The sequence below is a fragment of the Coregonus clupeaformis genome, chromosome 24 (genome assembly GCF_020615455.1).
Source record: "Coregonus clupeaformis isolate EN_2021a chromosome 24, ASM2061545v1, whole genome shotgun sequence".
NCBI classification, from domain to species: Eukaryota; Metazoa; Chordata; class Actinopteri; order Salmoniformes; family Salmonidae; genus Coregonus; species Coregonus clupeaformis.
The window spans coordinates 58,567,054-58,595,026 of record NC_059215.1 but is presented as its reverse complement, the minus strand read 5'-3'; the positions used below and the strand labels follow the sequence as shown (position 1 = coordinate 58,595,026).

The 27,973-nt window shown below is 43.8% G+C and overlaps 1 protein-coding gene across 1 annotated transcript; it reads right to left on the bottom strand.

The window, feature by feature from the left end:
• Window positions 1-1,628: 1,628 nt before the first annotated feature.
• LOC121538630 (zinc fingers and homeoboxes protein 3-like) lies at window positions 1,629-26,748 on the bottom strand. The gene is made up of 7 exons (XM_041846812.2): window positions 26,268-26,748; window positions 7,734-8,737; window positions 7,421-7,534; window positions 5,495-7,156; window positions 4,525-5,295; window positions 2,349-2,667; window positions 1,629-1,674 (listed from the first exon to the last, which is right to left on the bottom strand). The coding sequence occupies exons 2-7, from the start codon at window positions 8,520-8,522 to the stop codon at window positions 1,664-1,666; spliced, it is 3,666 nt and encodes a 1,221-aa protein (XP_041702746.2). The 5' UTR covers window positions 8,523-8,737; window positions 26,268-26,748; the 3' UTR covers window positions 1,629-1,663.
• Window positions 26,749-27,973: the final 1,225 nt, after the last annotated feature.

The window sequence follows — 27,973 nt, the reverse complement described above, 5'->3', positions numbered from 1 at the left end:
CACCAAAGCCCAATATACTATCCACCATTGTGACCTGTACGCTCTTGTTGGCTGGTCCTCACTACATATTCGTCGCCAAACCCACTGGCTCCAGGTCATCTATAAATCACTGCTAGGCAAATCCCTGCCTTATCTTAGCTCATTGGTCACCATAGCAACACCCACCCGTAGTATGCGCTCCAGCAGGTATCTCTCACTGGTCATCCCCAAAGCCAACACCTCCTTTGGCCGCCACCCCTTCCAATTCTCTGCTGCTAATGACTGGAACGAACTTCAAAAATCTCTGAAGGTGAAGACTCTTATCTCCCTCACTAACTTTAGGCATCAGTTGTCAGAGCAGCTTACCGATCACTGCACCTGTACGCAGCCCATCTGTAATTAGCCCACCCAAATACCTCATCCCCATATTGTTATTTATTTTGCTCATTTGCACCCCAGTATCTCTATTTGCACATCATCTTCTGCACATCTATCACTCCAGTGTTAATACTAAATTGTAATTATTTTGCACTATGGCCTACTTATTGCCTTACCTCCATAATTTACTACATTTGCACACAATGTATATAGATTTTCAATTGTGTTATTGACTGTATGTTTTTGTTTATCCCATGTGTAACTCTGTGTTGTTGTTTTTAAATCACACTGCTTTGCTTTAACTTGGCCAGGTCGCAGTTGTAAATGAGAACTTGTTCTCAACTGGCCTACCTGGTTAAATAAAGGTGAATAAAAAATAAATAATAGATTATTAACACCAGTGCTGTATTTTTTAAATAAAATATAGCCTATGGTGACTATTTTTACAGAAATCTTGGACTTTGAAAATAAGTGCAATAGGAAACCAATTTGTTACATTTTGTTTATTCTGCAAATAATATCTAAAAGTTATACAAACAGGCCTAAGTATGTTGGAACTTATTTTAGTCAGTCAAGATTTGTTACAGTTTAAGAAAGATCAATGAAAACAGAAATACATACGTACAGAACAGAAGCACTTGATGCTAAAACAAGGATACACATCTCCTAATGTTTACCTCTGACCTCAAGTTTCCTTTAAAAAAAAAAAGGTCTTTACAGTTCTCATCTTGTACCCCAGTACCAAAAACCTCTTGGATAGGCCTACAGTCAGTCTCTCTCTCCTTCCTCTCTCTCTTCACACACCAGTGATCCTCACACTAGAGGATTGGCTTGGTCGATATCTGTCCAGTCAGGATTTTACCCCCCCCCTCCTCCTCCTCTCCTCTCCCTGTCTGCTGGAGTCCAAATCCCAACCACATCTCTACACTTTTCTCCTCCAAATCCATCCACTTCTCCCTCCAACTGCAGCAGGGCCGGCAGCAGAGAGGAGAGGAGGGCGAGAGAGAAACGAAACCGCTCCTCTGCGAATCCTGCGCTTGAGTCTCAACTGCAACTTGTCGATTGAAGGATAAAATGGCGGATTGGAGGATGTGGTGTTTTCAAGTGCCATCTTCAGCATAGCAGAGTGTTGGAGAGAAATATGGGAGTTGGGGGGGGTTCAGGGTCAATATCCAGTGATCCGGTTACAATCACATCTGCTGTCAGGAGCTCAAAAACAGGCACTGTGCAAAGACCACCTGCATTGTCCCTTTGGGCCACCTCTCTCCATCCCTCACTCCTCTTTTCCCTGCTCAGACAAAGATCCTCAGTCTGTTCCTGTGACAAAAATGAAAAAATAAATAAACCTTACATGGGTAATTACTGTATTGCAACTTTATACACTGAGTGTACAAAACATTAAGAACACCTTTCCATGACTGTGACTAGGTGAAAGCTATTATCCCTTATTGATGTCACCTGTTAAATCCACTTCAAATCAGTGTAGATGAAGGGGAGGAGACAGGTTAAAGAAGGATTTTTACGCGTTGAGACAATTGAGACATGGATTGCGTATGTGTGCCATTCAGAGGGTGAATGGGCAATAAAAACAATTTTGAAGTGCCTTTGAGTGGCACACCGGTTTGAGTGTGAAGAACTGCAACGATGCTGGGTTGTTCCACACTCAACAGTTTCCCGTGTGTATCAAGAATGGTCCACCACCCAAAGGACATCCAGCCAACTTGACAACTGTGGGAAGCATTGGAGTCAACATGGGCCAGCATCCCTGTGGAACGCTTTCGACACCTTGTAGTCCATGCCCCAGCGAATTGAGGCTGTTCTGAGGGCAAAAGGGGGTGCAACTCAACATTAGAAAGGTTTTCTTAATGTTTTGTAAACTCAGTGTATGTCAATGATAACCTTAGTTTAATGTGCCAAGATTCAAAATATACATATACCAAGAAAATTTTGCAGACTACATATCAAATAAAAATTAGTGGGAAAACAACTACCTTTTCCAGGATTCACAGCCTTGTTTTCCGCACTCCTCTCCTCATCCCCCTCTTTCGTTCCTCCACACACCGACTGTTCCATCTTCTCCTCTTTCACCTCCCCCTCTCCTTGGACCGGCTCTGCCGCTCCTCCCTCCATGGGTGCCGTGGGTGCTGGGCTGGCTGTTACTGTTACTCCCCCCACCCCGGGTGTCTCCCCTGCTTCCACCTCCTCTGCAACCCCCCTATCCTTCCCCTGCAGCAGTAGAGGAGCCTGGGTAGAGAACCAGCGTCTTACCAGCTCTTCTGTCAGCCCACTAGCCTGGGCCAGCTCCAACACCTGGAGAGGACAGACACAGTCTGTTACATATCACCATTGACAGGCATTCTGCTACTCAAAATATAGACACACAGGCAACATGAGAATATTGACAATTGCTAGTCACACTTTACATCCGGGTGCACAAATACCATGTAGTTGCATGATTGTAATTTGTGTTTTTATATGTGTAGTAACTCTACACTCAGAATCTGAAGCTTAATAGAAAGGCTGTGGTTGCAAATACGGAGCTAAGGATCCAGATCACGTTCCGCGCATGTGTTATTTTACGCACACTACGTAGCTGCTGCTCACACTCCCCCTCCCTTCAGGTTTCTGTCTTTACTCACCCTCTTCTGAACCATGAAGATGCAATAGCCTATGTCTCTGCCTCATATTTCAGAACAGCCGAAATAAAAACCCTGCAGCGATTTGAATGAACATTACCAAAAATATATACTGAACACAAATATCAATGCCACATGTAAAGTGTTGGTCCCATGTTTTATGAGGTGAAATAAAAGACCCCAGAAATTTTCCATATGCACATTTCTCTCAAATGTTGTGCACAAATGTATTTATATCCCTGTTAATGAGCATTTCATCCTTCGTCAAGAAAATCCATCCACCTGACAATTGTGGCATATCAAGAAGCTGATTAAACAGCATGATCATTACACAGATGCACTTTATGCTTGGGACAATAAAAGGCCACTCTAAAATGTGCAGTTGTCACACAACACAGATGTCTCATGTTTTTAAGGAACGTGCAATTGGCATGCTGACTGCAGCAATGTCCACCAGAGCTGTTGCCAGAGAATATAATGTTCATTTCTCTACAATAAACGCCAGCCCAGGACCTCCACATCCAGCTTCTTCACCTGCGGGATCATCTGGGGGTGGGGTGCTGAGGATTATTTCTCTCTGTAATAAAGCCTTGTGTGGGGAAATACTAATTCTGATGGAGAAAAAACAATCAGCGTTTGATGATGTCGGCTAATCTTTATACTTGCTGCCATATGGTAGACACTGGCCAGAGTTCCTGAAAAAAGAACACTACTACCTTGACTGCATGTCTACCTCCTACTTAGCCAATGCTTGCAATGATGATTAAGAAATTACATTAAATCGCTAATTAGACTGCGTGTCTAAATCTTGCTTGTGTTTGATATGCTGCCTAGATAGCTGCATGTAACTCCCCACTTGTGTTTTGTATTGGGGCAAAAAACTGATTTAACCACACACAGGCCTTACTACAGTGTTTCCCAAACTCGGTCCTCAGAACCTCAAGGGGTGCACATTTTGTTTTTTGCCCTAGCATTACACAGCTGATTCAAATAATCAACTAATCATCAAGCTTTGATAATTTGAATCAGCCGTGTAGTGTTAGGGCAAAAACCAAAACGTGCACCCCTTGGGGTCGCGAGGACCGAGTTTGGGAAACGCTGCCCTACTAATTGCTATTTCGCTTCTCAATAATCATGCAAGTACCGCACGAGTACACTACCTAGCTGGTGGACAACATGATAGCTGCATGTAGCCTTGCACCCCTTCTGAAAAAAAAAGAACATGACATTGCGCTTGAGGCATGGAATGCATAGTTCGAACATGTCGACCATGTCCTTAGCATAGACGTTAAAAAGTATTATTTAGTGTACAACATGAAGGTTCCCCTTCATGTCAAGGAGGGGGAAGCGGCAGCGGAGCACTGAGCAGAAGCTACGTTGGCAGCAGAATGGGAAGCAGTTATGTAAAAAACAATCCTGCACATGCACAGAAATGTCCGTATCATTAGCCACGGCAAGTCGGGTTCCAAAAAATCCACAACCACAGAACCATAGAAAAACTCTTGATCTTGAGATAATGGGAGAATCGTACCTGTTCCTCCTCCAGACTTCCATGGGCCTCCAGATGGGCCTTCAGCATCTGAGTGTCTCCCCTCTGGAAGTCCTCCTCCAGGACCATGGTCTGGTAGGCCTCTAGCCACTTTAGCTGGCTGTTCTTCTGCACGTAGCGACAGTCACCGAACCAGCGCACCACCTCAGGCCTGGGAAGCCCCGTGGAAGAGATCAGCTCGTCATACTGTACCGCACTGGGCCACTGGGTCCGGGCAAACACCTGCTTCAGGAGGTGGAGCTGCTCTAATGTCTTCTTGCCCCGGATAGGGGAGGGTTTGGGTGATGGGGATGGCTTTGGGGTCAGAGATGGAATTGTGGATGGTGCAGGGGTGAGGGTTGGGGCTGGGGGAAATAGGGTAGGCATCGTAGGGCTGTTTGCCTGGCCTCCCTCAGTCTCCAGTTTGCCATTGGACTCAGTCACTTTGAGCATCTTCAGGTTGATCTTAATGGGGTTCACCTTCAGCTCTGAGCCTGAACCATCCTCCTTCTGCCTCTCCTCCGCATCCTCCTCTTTCTTCACCCCGGCATCATCCTTACTCTTCCCTCCCACCTCCCGTCCCCCTGCATCCATCTCCTCCTCTTCCTCCCTCTCTAACTCCTCTTTCTTCTTCTCAGCAGCGACTCTCTTCCTGCGTTCAGCAAACCAGCCGTGGATCTCTCTGCGGGTCATCTTGGTTTCAGACCGGAGGCGGTCCACCTCCTCTCCGGAGGGGTCAGGGTCCTGGCTGAAGCTGGCCTCCAGCGCCCTCACCTGGTAGGGTAGAGAGGAGATTAGGGTAGGGTAGACGAGCGTAGGTTTCTCATGTCCCAGTGAGAAATTTGATTGGCAGTAAATACACATTAAAAGGGATACTTCACCGATATTACATTTTTGTAATCTTATGGAAAACTAAGCTATGTGTAAATAAACTAAGTCATAACTAAGTCATCACAGTCGCACCACCACTCACCTGCTGAGGGTCCCTCTCTTTGTAGCGGATGGCTGTGAAGTCTGGGGAGGGGGGTCTGGGGGGCCGTCTGGACAGGGTGGTAGGGGAGGTGGGCATCTGTGAGGGAGGGGCACTGAGGGCTGCCGACCCCTGCTGTTTTTTTTGGGGGGGTTCATTGGGAGTGGCAGTGTCCGACAGGTCCATGGGGGTACCACTGGGGGTCCCAGATCGGGTGGTTGCACTAGCCAACCCGGGTGTGGTTGGAGTGCTAGCACCACCCTGACCGCCCGTACTTGAACGCCCCCCCTTGAGGTTGCGGAAGTGGTAGCGGCGGTCACTGAACCACTTGCGGACCTCGCGCACGGTCAGGCCGGTGATGGAGATGAGGCGGTCCACCTCCTCCTGGTTGGGGAACTGGTTGTTAGTGAAGCTCTCTTTGAGCGCACACAATTGCTCCACAGACTTCTTGCTCTTGTAGAAGCTAGGGTCCAGGAAGGTGTTGGGGAGCGTTCGGGAGATTGGGGTTCCGCTGGCGTCCGTGCTCCCGCTCGGCGCCGGGGAAGACGAGGAAGAATGTTTGGTGGAGGGGGAAGAAGCCGCCTCTGTTTTGGTTGTGGTGGGGTTACTGGTGGTGTTTGTGGAGGCTGTAGGGGGAGGAGTAGCTGTGGGACCACAGGTCGGGGTGGTGATTGTTTTCTTGTTGCTCAAGCTGCTGCTGCTGTTAGTATCATTGCTGCTGTTGGGTTTGTTGTCAATGGTGCTTTTGATATCAGAGATGACGCTACTCTCACTGATAATTTTAGCAATAGTACTGCTGTGGCTTTTGCTGCCGTCATTGCGCCTACTGTCAGTGTTGATGCTTTTAACCATGCTGATAGCATTGCTGTTGCTTTTCCCATTGAGATTAGCAATAGCATTATATATTTTTCCATTGCCATTGATGGCTTTGCCATTGGTGTTGATGGCTTTGCCATTGATATTGCTATGAATGCTGTTCCCTTGGTTGTTGCCAAGGCTAAAGTTAATAACACTAGCATGACTACTGAAACTACTACTACCACTGCTGATACTACTAGTACTCTCTCCACCATTACTACTACTGATGTTGCTTCCACTACTACTGCTCCCCACCGTCCCCACCATGCTGATCCCCTTATCTGCCACCAGGGCGGCCGCAGGCCTGGCCTGCACCATAGGCCGGGCCGCAGCCTGATGCTTGGGTGTGACCGCCAGAGCCATGGGGGCATTGCTGACCTGGATGCCATTGGCCATCATGGGCTGGGTGACGATCACCCCTCCCTGGCCCACCAGAGAGCCCTGGAGGATGTGAGGGATCCCTGTAGACCCCAGAGAGGCAGGTAGGACTGTGATGGTATGCTGGGCCTGGGTCTGGCCTCGGTGTAGTGTATGGTGCTGGGTGCTAGGTGGCGCAGTCTGTATGATGGTGTTGAACATCTTCCTCCTGGCCTCCTCAATCTCTTCTGGAGACCAGCTGATGCCCTGCTTGAGTCTCTGGGCGGTGAACCAGATTTTGATCTGCTCCTCTGGGAACTTGGTGACCACGGTGAGGTAGCAGAGCTCTGCCTTGGTGGGGTAGGGGAACTTACTGAAGGACGTCTTGAGGAAGGAGGACGAGTCCATGGAGGCGCTGTAGGTTGGGATACTGCTCAGAGGGATCATCACCTGGACCACAGAAGGTAGAAACATTATATTTTATGTAGTACCAACATCGTAATTACATATAATTTATACTACTTCATGGAACTATTTCCTATAAAGCAGGAGAAGATTTACACACTGACAGCTCAAAAGACACTAAAACCCATGTATTTATATGGTACATGTAAATACACATGTTAGTACCATGTAATAATGTGTACCTACACTGCCTATAACGTCTTCATATAAAGTGGGACCGACACAATTTGGTCAAAGGGGGAATTGTACCTTGGGCATGTTCTTTGAGGAGGTGGAGTAGGAGGTGGTGGAGGAGAGAGCTGAGGAGACGGTGATGGGAGCTGTCTGATGGTGAAAGTTCCTGTTCTGGATCACTGACACAACCTGGTTCAGAGAAGATTTTAAAAAATATATTGTCCACAAGCATGTCTTCACAATCAGTGACATGAACTGCATTCAACTCCCTGAGGAAAGTTGTACAGTAATTAAATAAAACATTGAACCAAATAAGTTAAATAATTCTCATTTGTAGTAATTAACTTACCAATTCCCAAAACGCAGCAAAAATATATGTACTAAGTACCTGTGTGATGGCGGTCTTGAGCATGGGCAGAGCACCCGAGCCGTTCACTATCTGGATCGCTGAGGGCAGGGTGACCTTGGTGGCTGTCCCATTGTGCATTATGGTAGGGACGTGGGTAACCGTCACTGTGGGGGTCTCTTTTCTCTCTGTATCTTTGGAGGTAGAGATGAAGAGGGGTGGGGGGTCTGAGGAGGGTTCATCATGGGAGGAATGGGACACCACAATCCTCTTGGACTCGGACTTGCCCTTCAGCATCCTCATGATGGGGGTCTTGGTGATGGAGATCTCTGTGTCCCTCGCTGTCTCTGTCCCTGTGACCAGACTCTGCTCCACCACTAACCTCATGTCCCTCTTCCTCAGCTGCAGGGTGGTGCTCACCGTGCTGAGATGGACCCGGGCGTTGTGCAGGGCCAGGCCCTCGAACTTGGCTGCTGACACCCCACAGTCCACGCACTGGAAGCTGGGGTCAGCTCTGAAGTCCGGGTGGCCACTGTAGACGTGGTCCAGGAACAGGTTGAGGTCCTGGGTCTCAAAGTTACAATGCCTGCACATGTAGGTGCCGCCCCAGTCTTTGACAATGCCGCCCCCCTCAGGCCTGGAGGACTCACCTGGGGATCGCTCCAGGGGGCTCTGCCTGTTACCCCCCATTGGGTAGCCTTGGTCCCGGGCCTGGGCCTGTCTGAGGGAAGGAGGGTCTGACAGGTATGCGTCCTGCTCCAGCTCCTCACGGAGGTGCATGGTCTTATTGGGGATCATACAGGGGGTGGTGGACTTCCTCTTACTGGCCATGGTTGGAGTAGAGGGTGGGGGGGAGTGGTGGTTGTGGTAGCCGGCCGAGGAGTACGGCGGTCGGGTTGTGGTTCAGTTGGGGTCCTGATTATAGATAAGCCATAGGGAGGGGAGCATGGGGGAACATGACCATGCGTTGGGTTCTCACGTCACAGTGTGTGTGTGTATATATATATATATATATGCGTGTTCCTTTTAGGGAGCCAGAGAGGAACCTACAAATAAGATGGAGAGAAAAAGAAAAAAAAAAGTCAAGTCATCGTCATAATTCAGGTATGATTATTAAAACTATGTGCATCTGTACATACAAGATAATGTGGAGAGAGAGAGTACACAGTGAAAGCAGTGAGGACAGCATTTGTAGAAAACTGCCCAGAAGCACATTTTACACTACGCAATGAAATTCCTCCAAGTAATTTAATATCATGTGGTTTGGAGATGATGTCTTAAAATTGTGGTATAATGATCTTACAGTAAAATATAAACAAACATATTGGATGCATTCATTTTTTGTGTTTCTTGTTTGTCAATAAATACAGTCTGCTGTTTTTAAAACTCAACTCACAAGCCAAGTAACTCAAGGCTGTTTTCATAGGGCTATAGGCCAGTAGTAGGGCTGACCCCATTTAGTCGACTGCTCGATAGGCTGTTGGTCAGAGATTTCTTTAGCCGAGCAGAAGCAAAAATAATTTAAAAAATAACAAAAGTATCATGGTGTACAAGACACCTGTCTGAGTCAACTGATCCATTGTGGAGGCAGTGGGGATGGCACAGTCCATCAGTCTAAGACATGTGCTCCTGAAATTGCATATGGTTAAATTACATACACTTGTCACAGAAAATGATCACAGTGGCATGCCATTCATTTTCTAATAAAAGATGAGTACTGGGGTATTGTCCAGACAAATATTTTTAGTGTAGCAATATTATGTTGTATGAAATTAAATCAGATGTGAAAAATAGGCTATGCAAAAATGTGGGCATCCTTGTAATTCTATTGATTTGAATACCTGTAACTACTTATCACTGATTAATTGGAACACACAATTGGTTTGGTGAGCTCATTAAGCCTTGAACTTCATAGACAAGTGCATCCAATCATGAGAAAAGGTATTTAAGGTGGCCAATTGCAAGTTGTTGTTCTCTTTGACTCTCCTCTGAAGAGTGGCAACATGGGGGCCTCAAAACAACTCTCAAATGACCTGAAAACAAAGATTGTTCAACATTATGGTTTAGGGGAAGGCTACAAAAAGCTATTGCAGAGATGTAAGCTGTCAGTGTCCACTGTGAGGAACATAGTGAGGAAATGGAAGACCACAGGCACAGTTCTTGTTAAGGCCAGAAGTGGCAGGCCAAGTAAAATATCGGAGAGGCAAAGGCGAAGGATGGTGAGAACGGTCAAAAACAGCCCACAGACCACCTCCAAAGACCTACAACATCATCTTGCTGCAGATGGTGTCACTGTGCATCGTTCAACAATTCTGCGCACTTTGCACAAGGAGAAGCTGTACGGGAGAGTGATGCGGAAGAAGCCTTTTCTGCACACACGCCACAAACAGAGTCGCTTGAGGTATGCAAACGCACATTTGGACAAGCCAGCTTCATTTTGGAATAAGGTGCTGTGGACTGATGAAACAAAGATTGAGTTATTTGGTCATAACAAGGGGCGTTATGCATGGCGGCAAAAGAACACAGCGTTCCAAGAAAAACACTTGCTACCCACAGTAAAATTTGGTGGGGGTTCCATCATGCTGTGGGGCTGTGTGGCCAGTGCCGGTACTGTGAATCTTGTTAAAGTTGAGGGTCGCATGGATTCCACTCAATATCAGCAGATTATTGGGGATAATGTTGAAGAATCAGTCACAAAGTTGAAGTTACGCCGGGGCTGGATATTTCAACAAGACAACGACCCAAAACACTGCTCAAAATCTACCCGGGCATTTATGCAGAGGAACAAGTACAATGTTCTGGAATGGCCATCCCAGTCCACAGACCTGAATATCATTGAGAATCTGTGGGATGATTTGAAGCGGGCTGTCGATGCTCGGCAACCATCAAACCTAACTGAACTGGAGATGTTTTGTAAGTAGGAATGGTCCAGTTATTGACCTCACAATAAGCCAGATTCGAGTAACTTTCATGGTGGTGCTGCAAGTTGAAGTAGCAGCAGCCACACAATCAACACTCTTCATTCTAATTTGACTTTACTAACAAGAGGACTTTGTGTTGGAGTCTATTTCTTCCAAAGAAATAACATGTAGGACTACCTGTTTGACAGATTAAATTAGGCTATAGGCTGATATATCCATAGATTTGTCAATTCCTCCAACCACCATGCATTCTTTAAATAGCCAACCTCTGAGTCAGTGAAGGGCTGTTAAGTTATAGCAAAGACTCAAATTGAGGGGATATGAGAGGGTATGCCATAGGCCTACCTTTCATTAAAGAAAATGGCAAAAAGCACAGGCCTACCCCTTGTTACCCTTTGATTTTGAAGAAACTAAAACGGATCTGATTATATACTGTAAACTGATCTATAACAGCGCTTTGGTCCGCAAATGAGAAGGAGCGGGCTACAACAAACAGGTAGGCTGTTGATTAATCTGAATCATAGTGTTGTTATTTGTTAACAAGGACGGGGAGCGCAGCATATTGTAGCCTCAATTAGCTAGCGGGCTGGCTGGCTTAGCTAGCTAGCTTTGAAATCTTCTCTAGATCTATCTGATGCAGTCAAGACAGGAACTATCACTATCAGCAGCTACATTTACAAGTTTGTCTAACTAGTGCGAGCAAGCATGGCTACTTTCTTCTCACTCACTCACACATTCACTCGCACACACTCACACTCACACCCACCCTCCGGAATCGTCTGCGTCTCTGTATTTCGACTATCCGGATAAAAATCCTGATATTATGCGAATAGTGAAATTATTCAAAATGCCCATCCCTAAACGGTTCATCTTCTGTTTCTACAATAAGTATTCTATGTATGTTGCAAGCCAATAACCAGTCCCTTCAATAATGTATTCGCCAACAGCAATATCTTAACTCCTTACACTCATGAAATTGGCCTATATGGATAGGGCCAAATTAAAATGTTTCTAACAGAAGAAATATAAAAAAGCATAAGCATACGCATACCATGGTAGCATTTGAAAGAAAACTCTTTGAAGATTATGGGGAAATTATCAGACCAAAGATGAGGACACAACAGTTCACCTGACAAGACTAAATCCAAACATTACACTTGATTTTATGTGCATTTTACATTTACTGTTATTTGTCAATAACTAAATCAGAAAATACTCTGGATACTTTGAGTACCATAATAATAATAACATTTTTGGAGTAGGTTCAAGATAAGAAAAAAATTATTACAATGGTTTCAGTGAGAGGTCTAACTGGTGTCTCCAAGTGGCCACGCACACCTCTCCAAACTGTGTACAGTTCCTAAATAATTTCAATTAACTTTTATGACTCAAGGAAAGAGAATTCAACTATAAGGTACTTTTTTGAGCCCTCCTAGCATACCCATTGAGCAACTGAATAAAGCACACTTGTAGTTTTTTGTTTGGAACACAGCCTTGCATCCCCGCCATCACACAAATACTGTTGTTTACGCAATCCCAAATAATTCCATTATAAAACGCAATCTGGGTAAGGTGGGCATCATTTGAAAGCATATCCTATCGCCACATGGCTAGCTAAGTTATAACACTTGATTTTACATACAAAAGGCACTTCAGACAGATTGTATTTTTGGTGCACATAGAATGGCGTGTTCTTCTGCTAATTTCCTTCAAAATACGACAATACAGCGCATTCGGAAAGTATCCAGACCCCTTCCCTTTTTCCACATTTTGTTGTTACGTACAGCCTTATTCTAAAATTTATTAAATTCATTTTTCCCTCAATCTACCTACAATACCCCATAATGACAAATAAAAAACAGTTTTAGAAATGTTTGCACAGTTATAATTTTTTTATTTTATTTTAAATACCTTATTCACATAAGTATTCAGACCCTTTGCTATGAGACTCGAAATTGAGCTCAGGTGCATCCTGTTTCCATTGATCATCCTTGAGATGTTTCTACAACTTGGAGTCCACCTGTGGTAAATTCAATTGATTGATTGGACATGATATGGAAAGGCACACACCTGTCTATATAAGGTGCTACAGTTGAAAGTGCTTGTCAGAGCAAAAACCAAGCAGGTTGAAGGAATTGTCCGTAGAGCTCTGAAACAGGATTGTGTCGAGGCACAGATCTGGGGAAGGTTATCAAAAAATCTCTGCAGCATTGAAGGTCCCCAAGAACACAGTGGCCTCCATCATTCTTAAATGGAAGAAGTTTGGAACCACCAAGACTCTTCCTAGAGCTGGCCGCCCGGTCAAACTGAGCAATCGGGGGAGAAGGGCCTTGGTCAGGGAGGTGACCAAGAACCCAATGGTCACTCTGACAGAGCTCCAGAGTTCCTCTGTGGAGATGGGAGAACCTTCCAGAAGGACAACCATCACTGCAGCACTCCACCAATCAGGCCTTTATGGTATAGTGGCCAGACGGGAGCCACTCCTCAGTAAAAGGCACATGACAGTCCGCTTGGAGTTTGCCAAAAGGCACCTAAAGGACTCTCAGGCCATGACAAACAAAATTCTCTGGTCTGATGAAAGCAAGATTGAACTCTTTGGACTGAATGCCAAGTGTCACGTCTGGAGGAAACCTGGCACCATCCCTACAGTGAAGCGTGGTGGTGGCAGCATCATGCTGTGGGGATGAACGAAGCAAAGTACAGAGAGACCCTTGATTAAAACCCGCCCCAGAGCACTCAGGACCTCAGACTGGAGCGAAGGTTCACCTTCCAACAGGACAACAACCCTAAGCACACAGCCAAGACAACGCAGGAGTGGCTTCGGGACAAGTCTCTGAATGTCCTTGAGTGGTCCAGCCAGAGCCCAGACTGGAACCCGATCGAACATCTCTGCAGAGACCTGAAAATAGCTGAGAAGCGACGCTCCCCATCCAACCTGACAGAGCTTGAGAGGATCTGCAGAGAAGAATGGGAGAAACTCCCCGGGAGAAACTCCCCAAATACAGGTGTGCCAAGCTTGTAGCGTCATAACCAATAAGACTCGAGGCAGTAATCGCTGCCAAAGGTGCATAATAAAGTACTGAGTAAAGGGTCTGAATCCTTATGTAAATGTTATATTTCAGTTTACTTATTTTTTTTAATAGATCGATGGGGGGGAAAAAAACAACTGAATCCATTTTAGAATAAGGCTGTAACAAAACAAAATGTGGAAAAAGTCAAGGGGTCTGAATAATTTCATTCTGTTCAGAACAACCCAGGGTATAAGGGTATAAGCACATTTCAACTCATCGGTGTGTGGTTTGCTTGTATGACATCAAAGCGGTATTTATTATAATCCTCAATGTCTCATCTTTCGTAACACATCAGCTCCTCTCGATTTACAGCATTTCCCTTACTCAGACAAAAACAAATGTGCAAAAGTATCCCAATTAGCGTGAGGGATGGGAGTATCTTCTTGTCGCATGCAGCACTCAAGTTTGTAACCTGAGCTCTGACGACATGTAACGCATGTTACTGTACAGCCACGGCGTTCCAATTGAGTCACTTACCAATGACAATATCTGCTATTTTCAACCCGTATACGCGATGACAGGGACTGTGAGTGGAAAGAGCTAAGATTCCTCTGAAACTTTATTATTAAATGCCTCTCTGTGTAGACCTACACTTAAACTTTGCTAAAAGTTTAATTGCTGAGCTGGTTGAAAATACTCTCCAGATTTCTCCCAAACAAATTTCCTCTACGCTTGTCTGGTGTATGAGTGGTTAAGAGGCTGAGCAGGCCTTTGCAACTGTGGGGGGAATGAAATTCCACCCCTCCACAAGAGAGGAACTGCCATCCGTTTGGGCAATTTCTGCCCCTCCCTCCCTCCCTCCCACTCTCCTACCATTCAGTTCTGCATCAGGGGGCACAGCTCTGCCAAGGCAGGCAGGTCACATGACCAACACAAAGGCTTATGGGTGGGCAAGCCCTGCCATCCATCATGTGGGCCTGAGGGGGAAAGCGGGGGGTGATAGAGGGAGAGGTTGGTGGGGGATGGGCAGGAGTATTCGGGCGAGAGTGGAGGAGCGAGGGAGGGGTGTTAACAGTCGTGGAGGAAGCAGTGAGGTGTTTGAGAGGAATTTTCTGCCTCGATACCACCCCCCATAAACCACCCCCTACCCAACCCCCGCTTTCGCTTTCGCTCTCCCTCTCTTCTCACTACAATCAAACAGAGTTGTTTCTCCTCTCCCTCCTCCCTGGTTGACTGTGAAGAATGGAATGTTCCTCTGTTAGCTCTTCAGCCAGTGGACACAACCTGAGAACTGGGCTGCAGTGTATGGGTCTGCTCATGTGTTTTCCTGCGTGTGCATGCAAGTGTGTACAACGAGCAGTTAAAAGACAGGATCACAAAATGTGTGAGTGCGCCCCCCTCCCATTAACACCTTGGAGAACCACCGTTAAGTTAACCACTGACTGACTGACAACAGGGAGGAGACCTCTTTATCCAGATGGACTTGTGTTGAGCTGCCTTTACATTGGAGTACATCACAGGTCAGTGTGCCTGTGTGAGCACGCAGGAGTGTGTGAGTCATGATTGTGTGTGTGGTTGCCTGCATGCCTGTGAGTGAGGCTTGTTTACAGATGCAGTAGGGCTGCCATTGCCTATGTAACACACGTAGCACGCACACACACACAGCTCTATAACACCCTGGGCTTGCTTCCATACCCTCAGTGTATAGGCCAATAATAGCCCCACAAAATAGAGACCAACGCACCAAATAGTCTACGGAACGTAGCCGGCCACGTACGTCATCCCAGCCAGCATTATATGGCTGCTGCTGGAATCCTGGCCCTTATCTCTGCTGCCTGCGTGTCCATGTTAGTGTGTCCATCTGTCTGTCCTGTATGTATGCATTTATGTCCCTCCCTCCCCATCTGAATAAGTTTGGCCCAGGGAGACAGGTCGGCAGCGCCACTGGTGTGTTACTGTCCCCATGGCAACCACCCCCATCCCGATCCCTCCCACCCTCCTCATTTCATTCTCACACCACACACACACACACACACACAATCCAGTTCCTGGCTCTAGTGGGCTTGTTTTCTCCCCACACTCCTGTGAGTGGTGACTGGAGAGTTGCTGCCCTGCTCCTATTTCACTAACACACTCACGTGGTGGTGTCCATGTCTCCTAGGTGTGTGTGAACTGTATTACTGTACTGTATTATATAGACTGGAATTACGCTCATCATTAAAACCACGATAAAGCAGAACAGAACATGCGATTCTGGTGCAGCACATGCGGCCTACAAAGTTACAAGTATAGGCTAGCGAATTTGATTTTAATTTTGAAATATAATAGTGCATATTTGTATAATTAGTAGGCTGACGCATACATACATAACCGTTCAAAAGTTTGGGGTCACTTAGAAATTTCCTTGTTTTCGAAAGAAAAGCACAAAAAAAAGCCCATTAAAATAACATCAAATTGATCAGAAATACAGTGTAGACATTGCTAATGTTGTAAATGGCTATTGTAGCTGGAACCGGCTGATTTTTTATGGAATATCTACATAGGCCCATTATCAGCAACCATCAGTCCTGTGTTCCAATGGCACGTTGTGTTTGCTAATCCAAGTTTATCATTTTAAAAGGCTAATTGATCATTAGAAAACCCTTTTGCAATTATGTTTGCACAGCTGAAAACTGTTGTGCCGATTAAAGAAGCAATTAAACTGGCCTTCTTGAGACTAGTTGAGTATCTGGAGCATCAGCAATTGTGGGTTCGATTACAGGCTCAAAATGGCCACAAAACAAATAACTTTCTTCTGAAACTCGTCAGTCTATTCTTGTTCTGAGAAATGAAGGCTATTCCATGTGAGAAATTGCCAAGAAACTGAAGATCTCGTACAACGCTGCGTACTACTCCCTTCACAGAACAGTGCAAACTGGCTCTAACCAGAATAGAAAGAGGAGTGGGAGGCCCCAGTGCACAACTAAGCAAGAGGACAAATACATTAGCGCCTCACAGGTCCTCAACTGGCAGCTTCATTAAATAGCACCCGCAAAACACCAGTCTCAACGTCAACAGTGAAGAGGCGACTCCGGGATGCTGACCTTCTAGGCAGAGTTGCAAAGAAAAAGCCATATCTCAGACTGGCCAATAAAAATAAATGATTAAGATAGGCAAAAGAACACAGACACTGGAAGATTGGAAAAAAGTGTTATGGACAGACAAATCAAAGTTGGAGTTGTTCGGATCACAAAGAACAACATTTGTGAGATGCAGACCAAATGAAAAGATGCTGGAGGAGTGCTTGATGCCATCTGTCAAGCATGGTGGAGGCAAGGTGATGGTCTGGGGGTGCTTTGGTGGTGGTAAAGTGGGAGATTTGTACAGGGTAAAAGGGATCTTGAAGAAGGAAGGCTATCACTCCATTTTGCAACGCCATGCCATACCCTGTGGACGGTGCTTGATTGGAGCCAATTTCAGTTGCTTTGTCATTATGGGGTATTGTGTGTAGATTGATGAGGGGAAAAAACTATTTAATCATTTTTAGAATAAGGCTGTAACGTAACAAAATGTGGAAAAATTCAAGGAGTCTGAAGACTTTCCGCATGCACTGTATATGAAAATGTTGTTGATCAGTAGGCTTAACATGCTCCCAAATGAAAGGGAAACAGATTGTTTGTCATCTTTACCCCAAAGCGTAATAAGTGAAAACAAGCTCAATATGCATACACTCCTATTGAATATGAATTTACCTGTATTGTGAGTAGGCCTCTGCCATCTTGATATACCCAGTTTATCAAGAGATTGACCATTCAAATAACTGATTACCATTATGTTATGTAGTTAAATTATTCAAAAGAAAGTCAAATTGATTGTATGGTTGTATAATTGATTTGTTATTGCTTCTGGGAAAATCTCATAAAAAATCTAATTAATTATATTTATTATCGGCATAAAATATTGTCCATTGGCCTCCTTGACCCCCAAAAATCGGCATCAGCCCTTAACCCATTACATTTTGTAATTTTCCTGAACCCCTCTGCCCACCCCCTGTAAAGTCACCCTAATCTCCCTTACTCCAACCATACTACCCCTACAGTTACCCTTTCTACACCCCTCCTAATTTCCCTCTACACCAGGTGTATTTGCTAGTAATCCCTCCATCCATTGACACCTCCTCCTCCTCGTCGTCTGGCACCACAGAACAGGCCTGCATATGTTTGTCTCTGAGGTTTCTACTCGTTCTGGCTGCATCATTTGTTTTTCACTTTTGCCAACAAAAAAATAACTAATGATGGTGTCTCTACATTTCAGCTGCTGCGGAATCCCTATCGGGCTGCGATAAAGTCAGGGAGAGAAAACGGCTGCAAAAGGTTGCGAAATCCTGTATTGCTGTGGCCACTGGCAGTTCCAGCATTAGAGCTGGGTTAGGAGGGGAGGGAGAGAAATGGCGGAGCAGCACCATGCGCTGTGCTGTCCAACCTAAAATGGCTGACATCACAGGCTGTTAACCAGCCTGGCAGGCAGCGCTCAGACTGCTATTGCTGACCCAAACCTGCTGGCTCTGGACACAAGGACACACACACTCTTCCTTTCTCCTCTTTTCAAATCCTCTTTTCCTCTAGAAAAAGTGGACTTACCCCACAAAGGCTGTCTGCAGTATCTGAACGCAAGCAAACAGAAAATAGCCCAAGTTTAAGTCAAGAAATTTGAATGGCAAGAAAAATGCATAGTCATGTATGCACGCATGACTAAGTCACTTTAAATAAAAGTGTCTGCTAAATGGCATATTATTATTATCAGGGAGATGAAGACCACCATGACCTCAGACAATCCTTTCAACACAAAACAGTTATGGCTAAACACTAACAACCCATTGCTAAATCACATATTAAATCACATCTGAAACATAACACTGTGAGAAGGGCTCTAAAGTACAACCATTGTGATTGCATACAATCCTAGATATTTTGCTGTGTGACCTGATATTTTATTTTGGGAGCACCAGGGCGACCAGGAAAGAAATCACCCAGATAATTGTTGTAATGATAGGCTTTACTGTGCAGTTGCTTCCGAGTGCCCTAGAGAAAAAAGCTAGCGCAGATTCGTTCAATCCAAAGCCTACATGTAAAAATATTAAAGAATGCATCAGTGATTTGTATTTCTTGCAACTTTCCGAAAAAGTAACGGCATGGGAATGCCTGTGTCTACCACTTTGTGTAGCCAGTTACCGATGCGAACTGCAAAGGAGGCTTACCTGGCAGGATGATATATCATGATGATTTGTATCAAAATCAGGTGGTCTTTGGTTTTGCAAACTCTGCTATACCGCATGCAGTACACAAACACAGCCAGCCAAACACCAGGCTCTTGATGTGGCAAATTGAAATTAAAGAGCGACTACCTTTAAAAAGCAACAAATCCCTTTGAAAACAGCCTACGTGGCATCGATATGAGTCAGAAACAGTTATTCTGGTGTCAAAATTGACTACAAAGTGTAAATAGGATTATTGTGGTGATAAAATCAGTCTTGTTTAAAACATACTTTGGAACATCCATGCGTCACAATGGGGAAATGAAGGTTGGGTTTTGACGATGTCAATTTGCCCACTAACATGGGGTGAACAGCTGCAGTGATTGCTCTCAATCCAATAGCATAGATCAGTGGTCACCAACCGGTCGATCACGATCAACTGGTTGATCTTCAAGGCATTCCTAGCCGATCACCAAACATTTCTGTGTAAAACTCAACGATAAAGGCTTGCGCTCCATTTTTGTATTATTCGTGTTGTGCTATTGGCAGTAGGTGCACTTGATTCAGAAGACCTGCGCACCGGGTAGGCAAAGTGTTCCCATTTTGAACCATTTAATGTCTAAAAAGACAAACTCCACCTACCCGGTGGACCGGGAGATCTTTGGCCAAATCGACCGCACTTACTGCGCGGGCCAATTGGATAACTGAAATCACCATGCCTACAGCTTCTACAACCAAGCCAAAGCTAAATTTGATACTAGCCTAAATGAGATTTCATAACTTTTAAAACCATGACCAAAGAGAGACTGTCAAAGATTATAGTAAAGAGCTGTTGTTTTTATGAGTGCGTTCATGTTTTTAAAAATTGTTTTTATTTTAGCACTTTTTATTCAACACTATTATAAAACATAATACCCGCTTCTCCCTACTCCCACTGCAATGAATGAGTAGCCAAGTGTATCGATAGCACTGCGGTTTTATTATTATTAGCTGCTCGTCGTGTCTATTTTAATAGAGGAATATGTCACTTTCTCTGGGCGTAGGAACAACATGAATTTGTGCCTGAGGCGGATGCGGTGCAACTCGAGTTGCCATCAGGTGAAAAAGAAGAGCAAATGATTAGCAAATTATGCTCATATGTGCCTCGCAAGTGCTACACCAACTGATCCAGGGCCTAAAATTAAAACACTGGCCACCCCCCAAATGCAGGTAGACTTTGGAATTGGCAGGCAAAATGTCTATTTCACCAGCCACGTTGGTGGGTGGTCAGGGTTCCACAGTGCAAGCATTTCACTCGTATTTGCGAATAAAAATAATTAGAAGTCAAGTATGAGCACATATGTAGCAAAATGTATTCTGCAGTAGCTTTTTTCTAAGTGTTTCTGTATTTGTTTCCTAGCTGGTAGCTAATCATACAAACACCTATGAATCACACACACAGAATATAAACACAACATGCAACAATTTCAAAGATTTAACTGAGTTACAGTTCATAGAAGGAAAATCAGTCAACTTAAATAAATTAGGCCATAATATATGGATTTCGCATGACTGGGCAGGGGCGCATCCATAGGTGGGCCTGGGAGGGCAACACCCCCCCACCCCTCCTCAGACGATCCCGCTGGTGAAGAAGCCGGATGTAGAGGTCCTGGGCTGGCGTGGTTACAAATGGTCTGCGTTTGTGAGGCCGGTTGGACGTACTGCCAAATTCTCTAAAATGACGTTGGAGGTGGCTTAAGGTAGGAAAATGAACATGCAATTCTCTGTGAACAGCTCTGGCGGACATTCCTGCAGTCAGCATGCCAATTGCACACTCCCTCAAAACTTGAGACATCTGTGGCATTGTGTTGTGTGACAAAACTGCATATTTTAAAGTGGCCTTTTACTGTCCCCAGCACAAGGTGCACCTGTGTAAAGATCATGCTGTTTAATCAGTTTTCTGATATGCCACACCTGTCAGGTGGATGGATTATTTTGGCAAAGGAGAAAGGCTCACTAACAGGGATATAAATACATTTGTGCACAAAATTTGAGAAATAAGCTTTTTTGTATGGAACATTTCTGGGATCTTTTATTTCAGCTCATGAAACATGGGACCAACACTTTACATGTTGCGTTTATATTTTTGTTCCAGTGTAATATGGTCTGAGAAGAACAATATTGACAGGCCAAGCATATAGCCAATATGCTGTGATAATGTATTAGGCCTACTGTACAAACCTCATTCCTACAGAACTGTTTTTATTAGGTTAATTTTAAAAATGTTAAGTCGTGTTTTTAAAACAATCTGAGATGTACATTTCGGCTTGCTTTTTGACTCTGAAAGTGATCTTAACTCAGAAAAGGTTGGTGACCACTGGTATAGACAGTGAGACAGACCTGTCGAGCAGCTCAGACAGATTACATAAGACAACATGGTGCACATTTTTTTACTTGAGAAATACTGCACCAAACACCTTTGATGTAAAATTATAACTATAACACCCTCAGCAAAAACATAAAAAGTAATTACAGATTTCTTGAGTTACCTTAGATTCCTTCTGAGGATAATGTGGAAGTGAAATAGGCTTCAGTGACTCATGGGGGACAAACATCCTTAACCAAACAAGGAATCGGTCAGGAAACACACCTCCAAGATTGATCTCATTTTTCTAATGAGCATCAGAAAACATGTGCCAATCTGCATGTTCAGTGGCTCTTTAAAGGGCATGTATACCCTCCAATTAATGTTTTTCTGTTTTAAAAGTAGTCTCCTAATATTATTTAAGCACATTATTGGGAATATATGTATGTTTGTGGACTTACAACATCCAATAGTCACTTTTCTATAAAAAATTAAAAATTAAAAAAGTGTGATTTTGAGAGTGAAAACTTGAAGAAGAAAAAAAAACTGGGGGAAATCCGAAACCTGGAAAAAACAATAATATTTGTTGTTGTAGTTTTTGGTGTTATTATTGGGAATATATGTATTAGCTGGTAGATTTTTTTCATCTACCTGCTATAGTGGCTGGTGGACCAAAACGTGAGTCTTTAGGCCATGTTCCAAAACCACTGAAAGGCATTTCTTTACCCCTTGTTCATTCATGCTACCTCATTAGCTAACTAGCTAACCCGGGCCTGGTTTCCAGATAGCGATTGAACTTAAAATTATTAGTGTTTTAACAATGCATCTTTCATACAATGGCTGAAATGTAACATGCGTTTCCCAAAACACCACGCAGAGAGAACGTTCGCTAAGTGTTTCTTTAAGGCATGCGTCGATACTGACAGGATCGAAAGACAAGCAGCGCTGCTCTCGGAGCAGCGTTCTCCCTTTCAAATCTTACCTTAACATTAGAATTATTCCACAATACTGACAACGGATCAGCTCCTAGAGAGATATTATCACCTATGGCTACAAATATTGGAGGCGGCTTATTCTAACTTGCCCGATAATAATGCACTAAATCAACATTTGGCACATCATTGCGCACATGTTACACATCATGAAATATATTGAGGCAAGAATGACAGACAGTAGTGTACAAAGAGATAAATAAAACTCAATTGAATGAACATTACATTTATTTTAATATCTTTGAAATACAGTGCCTTCGGAAAGTTCAGACACCTTGACTTTTTCCACTTTGTTACGTTACAGCCTTATTCTAAAATTGATTTTAAAAATCCTCAGCAATCTACACACAGTACCCCATAATGACAAAGCGAAAACAGGTTCAGAACTTTTTGCACATTTATAAAAAATAAAAAACAGAAATACCTTATTTACATAAGTATTCAGACCCTTTGCTATGAGACTCAAAATCGAGCTCAGGTGCATCCTGTTTCCATTGATCATCCTTGAGATGTTTCTACAACTTGGGAGTCCACCTGTTGTAAATTCTATTGATTGGACATTATTTGGAAAGGCACATACCTGTCTATATAAGGTCCCACAGTTGACAGTGCATGTCAGAGTAGAAACCAAGCCATGAGGTCGAATGAATTGTCCGTAGAGCTCCGAGACAGGATTGTGTTGAGGCACAGATCTGGGGAAGGGTACCAAAACATTTCTGCAGCATTGAAGGTCCCCAAGAACACAGTGGCCTTCATCATTCTTAAATGGAAAAAGTTTGGAACCACCAAGACTCTTCCTAGAGCTGGCCGCCCGGCCAAACTGAGCAATCGGGGGAGAAGGCCCTTGGACAAGGAGGTGACCAAGACCCTGATGGTCACTCTCAGAGCTCTAGAGTTCCTCTGTGGAGATGGGAGAACCTTCCAGAAGGACAACCATCTCTGCAGCACTCCACCAATCAGGCCTTTATAGTAGGAGTGGCCAGATGGAAGCCACTCCTCAGTAAAAGGCACATGACAGCTCACTTGGAGTTTGCCAAAAGCCACCTAAAGACTCTCAGACCATGAGAAACAAGATTGTCTGGTCTGATGAAGTGGGCCAATAACCAAAAGGTTGCTGGTTCGAATCCCTGAGCTGACTAGGTGAAAAATACGTTAATGTGCCCTTGAGCAAGGCACGTATCCCTGTTTGCTCTGGATAACTGTACACTTTTATAGTCCCCTGTAGCTCAGTTGGTAGAGCATGGCGCTTGCAACGCCAGGCTTGTGGGTTCATTTCCAACGGGGGGCCGGTATGAAACTGTAAGTCGCTCTGGATAAGAGCGTCTGCTAAATGACTAAAACGTAAATGAAACCAAGATTGAACTCTTTGGCCTGAATGCCAAGCGTCACGTCTGGAGGAAACCTGGGACCATCCCTACGGTGAAGCATGGTGGTGACAGCATCATGCTGTGGGGATGTTTTTCAGCAGCAGGGACTGGGAGACTAGTCAAGATTGAGGCAAAGATGAACGGAGCAAAGTACAGAGATCCTTGATGAAAACCTGCTCCAGAGCGCTCAGGACCTCAGACTGGGACGAAGCTCCACTTTCCAACAGGCCAACGACCCTAAGCACACAGCCAAGACAACGCAGGAGTGGCTTCAGGACAAGTCTCTGAATTTCCTTAAGTGGCCCAGCCAGAGCACGGACTTGAACATGATCAAACATCTCTGGAGAGACCTGAAATTAGCTGTGTAGCAACGCTCCCCATCCAACCTGACAGAGCTTGAGAGGATCTGCAGAGAAGAATGGGAGATACTCCCCAATTACATGTGTGCCAAGCTTGTAGCGTCATACCCAAGAAGACTCAAGGCTGTAATCGCTGCCAAAGGTGCTTCAACAAAGTACTGAGTAAAGGGTATGAACACTTATGTAAATGTGATAATTTCATTAATTTTTTATAAATTAGCAAACATCTCAAATAAACTGTTTTTGCTTTGTCATTATGGATTATTTTGTGTAGATTGGGGGGGGACAATTTAATAAATTTTAGAATCAGGCTGTAGCGTAACAAAATGTGGAAAAAGTCAAGGGGTCTATGTAGCCTAGTGTATTTATATATAGTATTTTCGATTTTCATTGAATCATATTTTTATCCTTCGCTTGTTAGTAACAATTGCAAAGAAATTGGGAATGTTGTATTTGTAGACACATTCGTTCTGAAGTGGTCACAGAAAGACATATCTTGATTTTGGCAAAAAAAAATCACATCTTGGCACTTAGCTGTTCTACGAGTGGTCTGAGGCAGTCATTAAATAACAAGCGTTTTCAAAAGAAACTTTAGTAACGATGGTTTTGGGAAACAGCTCAGAGATTTAAAGATGCTTTTACGAAGGTTCTAACGACGATGAACTTAGCTTTAAGATGCTTTTGGGAAACAGGGCCCTGGTTACTTTACAAGTATTTCTAAACATTTGGGGGCACAGAAAGAAAGGAGATAACTTATTTAGAAGATCAATGATCATAGCAATGAATGAATGACTGATATATTGCAGGTCTTCACTCACAAACTTGACGCTCTTAAAGAGACAGTGTCAAATATTTTATGTAAAACATCTCAATAGGTAGTGCTTATACACAATGTAGAAACCTAATAGTCCACAAATTAGACATGTTTGGGTATCAAAATTGTAGCTTTTTATAATAAACATGTCGTTACAGGATGAATATGAGTTTCTAGTGCACAACGTGCTTCAAAAGTAGCTAGAATTCATTTAGGCCTAATAGAGCTCGCCAGCTTGTAGTCCTAAAACACAGAAATGAGTTACCTCGTTCAGCCATCCCTATGGGGAAAGAATAGGATTTTGGAATAAATGCCGACAGACCGTATTATCGGTGTTTATACAAAAACGCCATTCATTTTCCTCATAGGCTTTGTCCAACAAACCATGGCGGAGTTAGTGCTTACAAAAAGACGCCATTACTAGCTCTCTATATGCTATATGTCAATCAATTAAAAAATATATACATCTTCTGATTTTATGTTGTACTCTAAACCCCCTCCACTCACTCATAAAGGACTAGTCTACCTTTTTCTTCCCAACAAAGGTATGAAAATTGGTTTAGGTCAGGGGTGATAACTGTGACATGGCTGATGAATAGATTGCTAGATTAGAGCTGGGACACGATGGCTTGTTTATCACGTGGACATCAGACACAAATTAGCCTTTGGGGTACAGTTTTGAACTAATCTCTAGAATCCCTGCACAGAGAGCATGGCAATGTTGACATGCTGTGGGAGTAACCTAAACAACTACTGCTGCTTGCATATAGGCTATCAGTCACACAGTACGTAAATTGAGATATGAATTTAAATATGAAGAGACAATAGTGAAAATGATGATATTCTGATAACATTCTATCATTCACATAGCCTGTTTGATAAATAAACAGGCAATTTCTGTCACTGCTGGGATGAAACAAAAAGGCTATTTAGTCTTATTTTCCAATAATTTCTGATTGTTATAATTTGGAAAACGTCCATGGACAAACGATTTTATGATATTTACAATATCTTAAACTTTAACAGAATACATCCAATCTTCCTCAAAATCATGCAACAATGAGGATGCGATATGGACAGATTAAAATGAAATATTCCACATAAACCATAACGCCTACAGTGCGTCAACGTAATGCAAATGCAGGTAGTTATAACAACATTAGTCAAGTTATAAAATTGTGACTAATTAAAATAGAGAGTGATTTTAAGAGGAAACCTTGCGAGTCACATCCAGTCAACGAAACCTTCATGAAAATTCCAGAAATTATACATTGTAACAAAACTGGTGCCTGTTGTTACTCAAGTTTCATACTCCGCAGAGTGAGCGATTAATTAATAGGCGGATTACATACATCTTTGTAATTTTATAACCAATTCAGAAAGGGGGAAAAGAAAAGCCCCTCAAAACTACTCGCAAACCCACTTGCTGTCGCCATTTTATGCGAGCGACATGCAGCTGACCAACACTAGCACAGGAAAGGTAACGCTCGCACAACTTTTTAAAAGGTAAATACATTCATAAAAACCTCACTCACCTTACTTGGTCCAGATGGAGTTTAGATTGTGGAAAAAGAAAACTTCAATAAACCTAAGCATATGTAACAAAATAAACAATGTGGGCTTTGTTGATAAAAACTTAGGTAGGGGTGATACCCCTCTCTCTCTCTTCCTTCTTTGACTGGCGATAAACGTGATACTGGCTAGTGGCCCCAATAGCCCCCGTCGCTCATGTTTATATTATTATATAGTCTCTCACGTCCCGGAGTCTGGGATAGTGGAGAGGAAAATACAACGCACGTAGTCAGGGCAGAGACGGAAGAGGAAGCGAGACACTCCACTCGCTGTTTTTCTTTCTGGTTCAATTGAAGTCAATGAACCTAGGAGACCAAAACCCAGCTGCTATCGCATTGGTGTCTATTGGAGATTCACCCCGTTAAGCAGACATGAACTGACCATTTGTTTCCAATGGTAAACGGCCTGAGTGAACTATCTTCATTTATCCACCATCTTTGGACAGGGTAGAGACAGGCACGTGGTACAAAACGTCATTACACCAAGACCCCATGCCACGTTCAAAACAACTGGGAACATGGAACTCTGAAATCTCCGACTTCCGATTTCAATGCGTTCAAGACAACTGGGAACTCGGGGGAAAAAATAGTTATCCAACTCTGAATTCCAAGCGGCTTCCCGGGCATCTTTCTAGAACTCAGACTTCGACCTGATGATTACTGATGTCATCATTTAATCTAGTTTATTTTTTTCTGAGTTCCTAGTTGCCTTGAAAGCACCATCAGATCAAGGTGAACTCACAGAGATAGAGAGATGCTGTGTTTACACAGCCACCCTCAGAACCCAAATCTGATTTTCTTTCTATACCCAATATTTTTTTCTGACTGTCCACACTCAGTTTTATATGTGACCCATATCAGATTTGTGAATTCACACTGATGTAGCCTCTGAGGGAGCACACTGACGCAATCCTTATTTCCTGTCACTGTTCCTTTAAATGTTGGGGTGGTTGTCAGGATAATGGCAGGTAATGCGCAAAAATAAGACTTCAGAGCAAAAAAGCTGATCTGAGCATCCAGATATGGAGGATCGGGTTTGTATGAGGATTCAGATCCACATATGGAGGTGGTATAAATAGGATGTGTTTTTTTGCTGTTTACACATTAGGGAACAGATCAGATAGGTATCAGATATGAAAATAATTGGAAAAATCTGAATTGGGCTGCCTGTGTAAACACAATAATGAAGAAAACATAACTTCTCCCTTCTGCCATATGGTAGCCTAATTCTATAACAATGTGGTAAATAGAAAATTACATTACTATACCTTATATCTGTGCCCAATACAATTCTGAGTTAGGCCTAATGTGTTTTATAGATTTGATGCCTAGGTTACTTTTGTGTTCTCTTTCAATTATTCGTTTCGACATCTCACTAGTGGGATTCACCAGAATCTAGCTAGAAGTAGCTTGAAGAACCAATCATACACGTCTGTCAAGTGGCGAATGAGGGAGCCACTCGCCTGCCCTCTGATCATTCTCACATCTCTTCCTCATGGAAGAGTTCTACCTAGCTCTCCTCAGCATGATCTGTTATCCTGTTTAACTGTTCACAGGTGTGGCGTCAAGATTACGCCGCCAAGCGCAGGGTTATCAGCTCTCATCTTTTGTGTTGGGTGACTTTACCGAAAGGAAAGTTTCCGCTTCCGGTAAGAATTAGCTTCACCGCT

What these genes read in the sequence shown, in the direction of transcription:
- LOC121538630 (XM_041846812.2), bottom strand. Translation starts at nt 8,522, where the DNA reads ATGGCCAGTAAGAGGAAGTCCACCACCCCCTGTATGATCCCCAATAAG. An exon ending in CCTCAAAGAACATGCCCAAG is followed by an intron (nt 7,157 to 7,420) that starts GTACAATTCCCC and finishes TCTGTGGTCCAG; the next exon opens with GTGATGATCCCTCTGAGCAG. An exon ending in AAGAGAGGGACCCTCAGCAG is followed by an intron (nt 5,296 to 5,494) that starts GTGAGTGGTGGT and finishes CTACCCTACCAG; the next exon opens with GTGAGGGCGCTGGAGGCCAG.